The sequence below is a fragment of the Cygnus olor genome, chromosome 2 (assembly GCF_009769625.2).
Source record: "Cygnus olor isolate bCygOlo1 chromosome 2, bCygOlo1.pri.v2, whole genome shotgun sequence".
Classification (NCBI taxonomy): domain Eukaryota; kingdom Metazoa; phylum Chordata; class Aves; order Anseriformes; family Anatidae; genus Cygnus; species Cygnus olor.
The window spans coordinates 21455911-21466385 of NC_049170.1; the positions used below are offsets into that span (position 1 = coordinate 21455911).

General features: G+C 43.5%; 1 protein-coding gene across 4 annotated transcripts in view; it reads right to left on the reverse strand.

Moving 5' to 3' along the window:
- Window positions 1–6634, reverse strand: part of CACNB2 (calcium voltage-gated channel auxiliary subunit beta 2) — a 245833-nt gene extending 239199 nt beyond the window's left edge. For 2 of the 4 annotated variants that reach the window (XM_040545628.1, XM_040545622.1), the window contains exon 1: window positions 6304–6634. In XM_040545628.1, coding sequence (XP_040401562.1) covers window positions 6304–6399 — 96 coding nt within the window. In that variant the 5' untranslated portion in view covers window positions 6400–6634. The remainder of the gene's footprint in view (window positions 1–6303) is intronic. The other 2 variants (XM_040545621.1, XM_040545625.1) reach the window with 2 other exon arrangements.
- Between the last annotated feature and the right edge of the window lie 3841 nt (window positions 6635–10475).

A 10475-nucleotide genomic window follows, 5' to 3' on the forward strand; every position in this document is an offset into this window, starting at 1 on the left:
GCTGGAGTGAAGCTTACATGATCTCAGATGAACAAATGATCAATTACAAGGATCAATAGAATACCTAGAGGTGAGGGAAATGAGTGACCCCCTGAAAGAGTAAAGAATTTCTAGAAAAGTCAGAAATTAAAGTGTAGGTATTTTTCCTTCCCATGCAAAAACTTTGAAACATATTTTAAACTGACCATGTCCCAGTTGAAGAATAGCATCCCAAGTCAGTGCAGAATATGTACGTTCATCTCCGTCCATCTCTTAGAAAAAATAATCATTAGCTATTTCAATCAATTCCTTGTGATACGGCAAAAGAGAAAGTTCCTGTAGGTCCTGCAGTGCTCCTGGACCCTCTCTGGTCAACAGCCAGGCATGACACCACTCAGGAACGACACCCTTCAGCGACTGGATGGCATAGTCATCTGGTGAGTAACTGTAAAACCTCACACTCATCACTTTAAATATATATATATATATTATATATAAATAATATATATATATCTCAAGTCTTTAGGTATAATGGGTCAGCTACAGAAAGAGGCATGAATATTTCTCATCTTTGCACCTCAAATCTCACTAGTTTCATAAAGGACAGGTGGTCAGCTTTCAGACAGTACAGCTGAGGGTTGGAAGACATACACAGACATCAATGATAAGCTTCCCAGGACTCCACGGCTCCATTCCACAATAGGAATGGGGACAATAAGGAAATGATTGACATAGAAATATATCCTGGCTTGCCTCTGTCTCATGGCTGGGGTTTCAGGTCACCCTATGCACCCAACACTAGTGCAGCCCTGTAATAGGTACTCAGCCCTGTGACATACCTTCAGTGAAGAAATTGCCTGAGGAACACAGACTCATGTTCCTATAGCAGAGAAGAATCCCAAGGTTAGGTGTCAAAACCTGGGTTTCTTCAAGCAAACACCATTTGCTGTAACACAGTTCAGAGAAGACAATGGGTTCCCTTGAGAAATACTATCAAGTTGAGGATCTCCATATACAGTCATTGAGTTCACACAAGCTACAATGCTGAGTCTGCTACGTCCATTCCACAGTCCTTTAAAATCTTATACCTACATCAATAAAACAAACAAACCAAAATAAAACAAAAGAAACACACACACACACACACAAAAACAAAAAACACATATGACAGATCATTCTTTCCTCTCCACAAAAAAAAAAAAAAAAAAAAAGAAACCCCATTTCTGCTGAGAAATCTTTGATGCTCCTCTCTGCTGGCCGGTGCTGGCTTGCCAACACTGCAACTAGAAATAGCCCGATTCTCACCAGTCCCTATGCTTCTGAGCCATCTCCCAGTGCTGTTGCCCTGGCCCCAGGCCAGGTCACCCATATTTTCCACTCCACCAGACCTGGCCTGCTCTCCTCCTCCCCAGTAACCCAAGAAACCACCTTGGTCAAAATCTGCTGCCCATCCCCCCATTACACCAATGATGAAGATGTCTGCTCCCCACTTGGCAAAACAGGAGCAGGTAACACCACTAGGCATTGGAGATCATGTACAAGTCCCACTGTGCCTCCTGCACCTTCTTAAGCTTGTTTGCTATAGTTGTAGGCCACGTGCCTGCTCCTCCCCATGTGCTCTCCAGGGATTTCTGTATTTCTCTTACACAAGTAAACAGCAGAAGAGATCTGACTCTGTGACAGAAAGAGATTTGCAGGGAAGCACAGCCAGCTACAGGGAAGCTTCCCCCGCCTTGCTGACAGAGACTAAGGCAAGCCCTTGGAGGGCAGGAAGGCTGATTTCAGTTGTTTTGTGTTATTTTGAAACTCTTCTGTCCTGGCACAGAAAAGAACTGAGAAAAAGAAGCAAAAGTAAAAGTATCTGAGACTCCAGAGAAGCCAAGCCTGGAAGCATACAGGAACTTTTCATCCATAACAGTTTGAAATTATAAACCTAGAGACAAAACAAGACAAAAACAGAGATCGCCTCTAGAAAATGGCTAACATACTCAAACGAGTTAGGAGTGAAGCTGCTGAATTGTTTCAGAGGGATTTCAGTCTAGAAAAATGTAAAAAACAGTAACTATAACCCACATATGCTGATAATGTGCAATACCCAAGTGGCAAATAAATGTCTCTGGAAGAGATGACCATGCAAGAGCTCTACCTATTATTGGTGAAGTTTGGGACAATGTAAAACAACCCCTAAGAGGAAAGAAGAATCATCAGAAAAGTAACAGCTGAAACTTGAAGGGCTTTCTTTAGTCAAAGACTAATAAAATGTATTTTTGTCAGCAAGGACTACGATGCCGAAAGGAGGTTAACATGTTCAGAGAGAAAACACTACCTCTTGCCTAACACCATGAGAAAGTCCAATGAATGGAGTTTGACTTCATCTCTTCTTCATTTGTATACACTCTGTTAGGCTCCAGCAAGATTGGATCTGGCTTGTAGGTATGCTGCCAGAAGAGAGTAAAACCTTCCATGCCTCCATAATAAATGGCTATTGTTATTATTTAAGTAAGAAAAGGGATATAAATTCTGTTTGTTTATCACTTACAATGTATTCTCACAAGTTAGTACTGGGAAATATGCTGTTGCAAAATGTTTATTTGAAGAACAGGTAAACAGGGTGTGAATTGTGATAAATCAGCTTAGCTGAAACAGAGCAGCAGAGGGCACTGTGATTAATCTGTGGAGAATAAATCTCTGGTTATTCCCTTTATTTCTCATTACTATAAGACAGGCAGGGAGGGGATGGTGCTATGCAACTGAAAAGACAGCTGGAGATCCAGGAAGGACAACAGTCATAGCCAGGGCCAAATAACTAAGCTGATGTTCTGGAGCCACCAGCATGCATGCTGCTCTAAAATTCACGTCAGCATCAGTCGTGGTCAATACAGAATGAAAAATGAGCAAGCCCATCCCTAACCCCATGCCTGCAGTTCACCTTCAGCAATTCAAGCTTCAGCTGCAGCTGGGCTCAGGGCAGAGGGCAGCCTCCACACACCACAAGCAAGTGCTCCTGGGACGATGCAGCCTTTAGACTGGGAAGGGAAGCCTTCAGACTCTGACATGGAACAGTATCAGAGCATAGGGGAAATCTAAATGCAAGTGAAGGAGCTGAGGAAAACAATCAAGAAAGGAACTGTTTTCATTTAAAATGTGTCAGGTTATTACGACCTGCATTGACAGATGATAGATAACAAGGCAAGAAAAAGAACAGGAGGAAAATGGTAATGGGGAATAGGGAGGAATTCATCCAGGGAAGGCTACCTCCTCCCTCAGCAAGGTAGCCTATAGTTGCCTGGTACAAGGTTTCGTTATATTTTCTTTGAAATATCCCATGTAATTTCCTGATCTGACTTGCTTTGACCATTCCTATGACACAACCCGGGAAGCTGTAGGATGAAATAGAAATTGAATCCAATGATTTCTGGGAATTGATGGACTCTGAAGTAGGGTCATAAAAAAAAAAATTTAAATAGCGGGGGAGGAAAGGAGAAGTAGAGGGACCAGGAATTACCATGAAAGGAATTAATACATTATGTTGTAATATATTATAAACAAATCAGCATAGCACCTGCGTTAATTGACTAATTTGAATATTCTAGTAATTCAGATTTCTAGGTTTGAGAGGTACTTGAAATAAAGATTTAAATAAGGCAATGAAGTTGATTTTTTAAAAATCAGATATAGATCATCACACAAATACATTTCAACAGTTTGCTTGTTTTGTGATTTTTGAAAAGCAATTGCTGAGTTTATTACAGAAGGGTCATACCTAAAACTACTACTTTGCACTGACATATGCACAGACGTTGTGAATAGCGTAACTGTTAACGTGTGCAGACATGTGGACAAAAGTGGGCATCTAAAGGTATATCACAAGCTCTGTATGGACTCAGATCACAGAGAGTACCTAGAACTATGTATTTATAGTAATATAGACCTAAAAGCCACACTATTCTAGGTAATACAGAAACAAACATAAATACTTTGCCCCCAAGGTATTCTACTGCAAAGAAATTCTCAGGAAAAGTACGGTGTGACTGCCAGGATCAACACCTATAGGGATTTTATTTTGTTTGCAGATGTTATTAGAAAAATACATTATAAAAATAAGAAATAGATTTTTTTTCAAAGACTATCTAGGAATAGCTCACATATTTAAGAATCTTTTAAGAGAAATTGCTTCCAGAATGTTAACTATATTCGTGCCTCTGCCAAGCGGTGACAAGTTTGGCCAAAATCTATGGACAGCCATGAGATAGTCCAAGATACCAACCATGATGTACAGCCAGATTAAAAGAAATCCTCAGCTTCGCAAAAGTAAAATTCTTAGATAAAAGAAATTTTGCGGCTTGTTACAAGCATACAAAGGCTCTTTAATTGTATTTCGCTAAATCATAATTACCAGAAGTAGTACTTTGGAGTGAACACTTTTAGGAGTGACATCACTCTGTAAGCTTGCATGTTTTTTTTCTTCCAGATGCATTACTTACTTGGCATGAAATATTTCTAGGATTGATACTCATGTTCCTCAGTGAAAAAGATAGCAGTGGGCATAACTGAAGGACCTGTAGGCAATCTACTTAATGATTCACAAGCACTCATTAAGCTTCTCGTTCTCACTGTGAGCATTTTCTAAAGCAGCGAGATCTTACCATATTGATTTTCTGGAAATCACGTTAATGGAGCAAAAACCCAAATCAGAGTAATTGTCTCAGTGCAGCGCGTGCTAAGGAATTAACTGAACGTTATTATTCAGACAAAGAGCTCTTTTGTTTCCATAATCTTGTTCCTTCCACACCAAAGGTTTATGTACGACTGGAATATATATATATGGAGAAGATGTGATTCTTGTTTTGCCTGATAGACTTTGGTTCCAAAACCTGAAAATTACTCACTGAGCCAAAAAGCTGCATTACCACTCTCTTAAAAAGTGGATCTTTTTGGCTGTAGGTGTTCAGAAACCAATTCTATAAAATAGAAGTACTTTATCTGAAATACAAATGCTGTAGGTGTTCGCAAACTATCCTTCCTCTCTAAACAGAGATTCTTTATACCTAGTTAAAAGGAGGGGTGAAAACCAATTTTATGATCAGTATTTGACACGTATCCATAGTAGCGAAGCACCATATGATTTGACAGTCACCAATCTGTGCTTAGGGCTGAAAAGATATAAAAAGGGGGCTATTTGTAGGTCAGAAATTAGTTCCCTTGCCACCACTTCTGGAGAAGCTGGCAAAGCATATGGCCCTGCTGCAATATCTGTTCTGCGCTTGGAGACTGCAGTCAAATTCACATCCAAAGAAACACTTTTTCAGCTTAATCTAGCCTCTGTTTCAATGCCTGGATTTTGTTCGTCTGTCACCCATCCCCAGCACCTAAAGATCACTCAGCGAGTCTTTTGAGACTGACAGCATTTTCCTGTGGCAATCAAGCACTCCTGTGATGACACTGGACTGCCTTCTCAAAGAAAATAAAGCATCAGGGATAGCTTTGGCAGCAGCAAATAAAACTGCCACCCCAAAAGGGAAAAAACTCCGAACGAGAACAAGCATGTTTGTAATTTAAAACGCACGCAATCAGATTTTACCACCCTTTTACTGGGTTTAAAAATAGCACTGAAAGTCTTTGTAGCCAACTATTGCAAACTCGAAGATATTATGCAATGTTCGTATATTAAACAGGAACCACCTTTCAAAATAGAGCCTTCACCAGGCGCGCTGACATCTCCTCCCTGTCTCCCTCTCCATACCCCTCCACCTGAAGGCAGCGTGCTCAGCCCGAGTTGTTAAAATCTCCGAGCTGACTGTACAACCACCTTCGGCACCGTAATCGAGCAGCTGAAATCTGCAGCGTGCTCAGCACCTCCGGCCCCCTGGCAGTGGTGCTGGGCCAGCAGCAGGGATCCTTCCCCCAGCCACAGAGGTTGTTCCCAGCCTGGGTACCCGATGGGGCCGGGGCAGCAGCGCGGGGCGAGCATCAGGTAGAGGCACAACAGGTCCCTGCAGAACCCCAGCCGTGATTTATACGTGCACCGCGAACATCCCAGCGGCAGCACATCCCTACGCACCGACCCTCCGGGTAACCGCTGGCTTCTCGGGTCTGCGGCGCCGAGCATCCCGCCGGACGCCTTACCCAAGCGCCCTTTAGGGGAGGGGGGCGGCCGAGCAGAGCCGTCAAACTTTGTTGTGCCGGCGGGGGGGCCAAGTTGAAGGGCCGGGCGCTCCGGCACCCCCCCGACAGCCCCCCCTCCCCGGCCGGCAGCGCTCCGAGCCCTCCCCGCTGCCGCCGCAGCCCCGGGGCTCCGGCCGAGACGTGCCTCCCCTGCCCTACCTGCGCCGCCGCCGCGGGCGGGGGGTTGTCCAGCAGCTCCATCTGCACCTCCTGCGCCGGGCTGGGGGGCGATTTGGACATGTCGCTCTGCACCATTGGAGTGGAGCTGCCCGCCAAGCCCCCTCGGCGGGGCAGAGCCGAGCCGAGCCGGTGGGGCGCCCCTCAGCGCCCGGCCATGCCCGGGGTGGGGTTTTTCTTTTTTTTTTTTTTTTTTTTTTTCCTTTTTTTTTTCTTTTAGGGGGTGGGAAGCGGGCGGCGGCTCGGCCCTGCCTGCAGCCGGCGGGGAGCGCGCAGCGCGGCGCCGGGGGACGGGGCACCGCCGGCGGCGGGCGAGGGAGGGAGGGAGGGAGGGAAGGAGGGATGGAGGGAGGGCAGGGGGCGGTGCGTGGGGGAGAGGGAAAGTGACAGCGAGCATCTCCCTCCCGGCACCTACCGGGCGGCGGCAGCGGGGCGGCGCCTGCCTCCCCGCCGGGCGCCGCGGGGGCGGGCGGAGAAGTTGGGCCCCAGGGGTGAAGCGGGGGGAGAGGGATGCAGGCGCTGTGGTTTCCCCCCGAGGTGGTGGGCGAGTCGCTGGTGAGGTGCTCATGGAGCCTCCGGGATGGCAGCACCCCCCCGCAGGCTTGCTGGGGGTCGGTTGCCCACCCTCCCCCGACCCCCGTCTCAGCGCTCTCGCCCCCCGCCACGGCCGGGGCTGTGCTACTCAAAGAGCTCCTCCGAAACTCCTGGCCCCCTGCCCAGAGGGTACTCCTTCTTCCCGTCCTCGGACATCCCCATGCACACCTCGACAAGGGAGGAGGAATTCCTAGCTGGCAGGTGGGATGGAGCCCGCTACCTACAGTAGGGAAATTTCAATGTAGTTATCGTGTACCTCGTGGCAGGTGTTTGAAAGATCTCTTCAAAACCAGGAAAAAAAAACCGCACCCCCGAGATGACGACTGGGCTGGAGAGATGCAGCCTCTGAGCACATCAGCACACAACACAATAGCCACAGGCACAGCATGTTTTGTGGAGGAAGACTTGTTATATCTCCTCGTTGTCTTTGGACTGGACCAGGCGATGCTCCAGGCAGCACAAGAGAGAAGCTGGTCTTTCTGATATCACTTTGCATTCATGAAGTCTCTTATCAGTTCATTTAAAACAATGAACAATCAGTAAATAAAATTTGAACGGCCTACGGTGCCTTATATTTACAATCACAATAACTAAGAGTAACATAATAGTCACGTGCAGGAAAAAGAGCCAACAAACCAAAACCAGCACAAAAGCTAGTTCAACTTCAAGAAGCACTTTCAAGCTTTTTCCCAACTGTGGGGTTGAGTTATCTCATTTTTCATAGCAGCAATAAACTTCCTCTCTGAATAAGCTTAGCCCTGCAGATTTTCTTATATGAAAATATCTTGCAGAAACCACCCACTTTTTGTGAGGGAATTGGCTTTCCCTCTGAGTGGAAGAGCTCTGAGATCTGAAGAAGCTTCAGAAATTTCACTTTTCCAAAAAGTTTCACAAACCAAAAAGTGTGTTTTTTTTTTTTTTTTAAAGTTGTCATAGTATTTTCAAAAAGTAATTTTGTCCAAGTTGTTGTGTATGGCAGAACAGAACCTTAAGTGTAAGTGAAAAATATGTCTGATGTGCTTACATGTCATTCAAATAGCTAAATAGAGAGGCTGATGTATCTTGAAACTATAAAGGTGCTAGAGCCTGGGCTGCTTCCAGATGTTCTCTTGATGACCATAAGCAAAAAGATGTTTTCTCTTTACACTTTTCGTGAGAAGAATGCACATTTCATCTTCTAACATAGGCCTTGCAGTAATTATTTCTTTGTTGCTTCCAAATTAGATTGTTTTAATGGAGTTACTTTTTGTGACCACCTCAATAATTAAGGAAGGACATTGCATAAGCAAAGATTTACAGAAGAACCTAACACAATATTCCTGTTTATGATTGCTAAGGAGAGTGTTTTTATTGAACAATGCTGGCTTTTATTTCTAACACCTTTATAGCTTCAGAACCATGTATCCTTCTGTTTCAAAACATTCTGTACAAACGGCTCGTGATCCACTGTGACTCCGTACAGCCTGGACTTGGTGGATTTTCAGGCATCCTTCAAAGTCAGCATCTTCTCACACAAAGAAGGGAGTGGTAGCTATTTATTCATGTAGCAGTGGTCCTTCATATTGTCCTCTGAATTTTTCACTTCATGCAGGGTATCCGGTATTTTTTCCTTTAAAGTATACCATTTCTTTAAGAGTAACAGATTGCTTTGAAAGCATTACAGTTTCTGAAAGCATAAATTGTACACTTGTGTTGAAAAAGTTTTTCGACTTCCTCATAAATTAAAGCTTGAATATATCAAACAAAGTTCACTTTTCATCTAAGGGCTATATCTTTTATGATTACTTTTTCTTCTTTTCTTTCCTTTATAAAATATGAAAGTAATGATTTACTTTGTTTATATACAGACATACAAGGGCTGCAGAAAACAGGGACTCAGGAAAGAAGTTTTTTAAGGCACAAATAATCAAAAGGGAACTCAGTGACTATAGAAAAAGATAGTTAAATACAGAGAGTTGTGCTGTATGGTTATGTCTAAAACCAAAATGAAACAGCAACAACACAACAACAAAAAATACCAATTATCTCCAAATTTCTAGTAAGTTTATTTCATTTTTCCTCCTGATATTCTACCTAACTATTCTTTAGTAATAATTTTCATTTATTGCCTTGATGCAATGAGTGGCCACAGTTAACCTCAAAAAATAACTGTTCCACCCCTTCTGTTTAGCAGTTGAACAGCATTCTCTAACCTTGAAATGTGCAGTGAAAATCCTTCAGCTGAACATATACCCGTGCTGTCATCCCTCTGCATGCTGTTTTTGGCCACATCCAGGATAAGGGTCAATGTGTAAAAACAATATGCAGAGATCCCAAATTGCTAGTCTTTCTCAAGGGGAAAACAACCTGCTATGCCTAACCACTTCTCAGCAGACAATCACTCTGCTGCATTTCTCTTTTACACTTTTATCTGCAATGGAGAGGTGTTGTGCATGCTTATTTGGACTTTTCTAAACATGCAAATTTTAGGAGACCAGAAGAAAAAATAAGCTCTTTATCAAGGGGGAAAAAAAAGAATAACAACAAAACCTTAGGCTGACAGAGAAGATAACCCCCCCCCAAAAAAAAAAAAATGTTGTTGTTGTTGTTGTTTGAGATTAGATGTCCTTCTAGAGCAAGGAGCATTTCACTTCGCACATGTAACTGTCCTTTGCCACCAGTACAAGAATGTCGGTGTCCAGCATTGTGTTCTTACCTATGCACGCATGTGTAGGATTGATATAATCTATAGCAATCACCTGAGTGTGTACAAATAGGCCTAGAAAGGTTTGCTGATATTTCTGTAAATGCAGCTAAAAGCTAAATTCTTAGGCCCAAGGGAGGTGATTAAAAACTTGCATATAGGCCTGTGAGCTTACAATGACTGCTATGAAACTACTAAAATGCTTGCAAATGAATGTGTGTTTAAAGCCCTGATACAGCAAATTCATCAGGAGTATCAGTTAAAAAGAAGTGCTGGCTACCAATACTCTGTGCTACTTTCTGCTTAAAATGCATTGTAGCTAGTAAATTCAATACTATGAAAACACAGATTCAATTGGTTACCTGGATTTAATATCTCGGAACAGACATGGTCCATCTTCTCTGGCGATAAATTGCAAGCTGGCTGTCAGGAGTGCGAACTAAAGAGAGTCTCCTTATTTTTGTACTTTATCTTTCCCACAACAAGTCTGAACAAAAGCACTCAGCTAATCTCCAGACAAGCTTACTTATGAATCTATTATCAGTCTGTATCAAGACACAACACTGGCTGGCAGAATTTAATGAGCGGATCTGTCCTTCCAGCTTGCATTCACTATGCTTTACTCTGTGGGATATAGGTGAGATGCAACAAAACCTTGATTGATATGGTTATGATATATTCCATATATTTGGGGGAGAGGGAAGAGGGGAACACGACACGGGACAGTATTAGGAGGAGCAAGTTTTCTCCATGATGGAATATATGAGCAAGATACTGGCAAAAATGTTCTTAATGCACAGGAAGGCTCGCAATACTTGCAACAGCCACAACACCTACTAAGCACATATTTTTCAACCCTTTTCAAAATGTGGCCAAA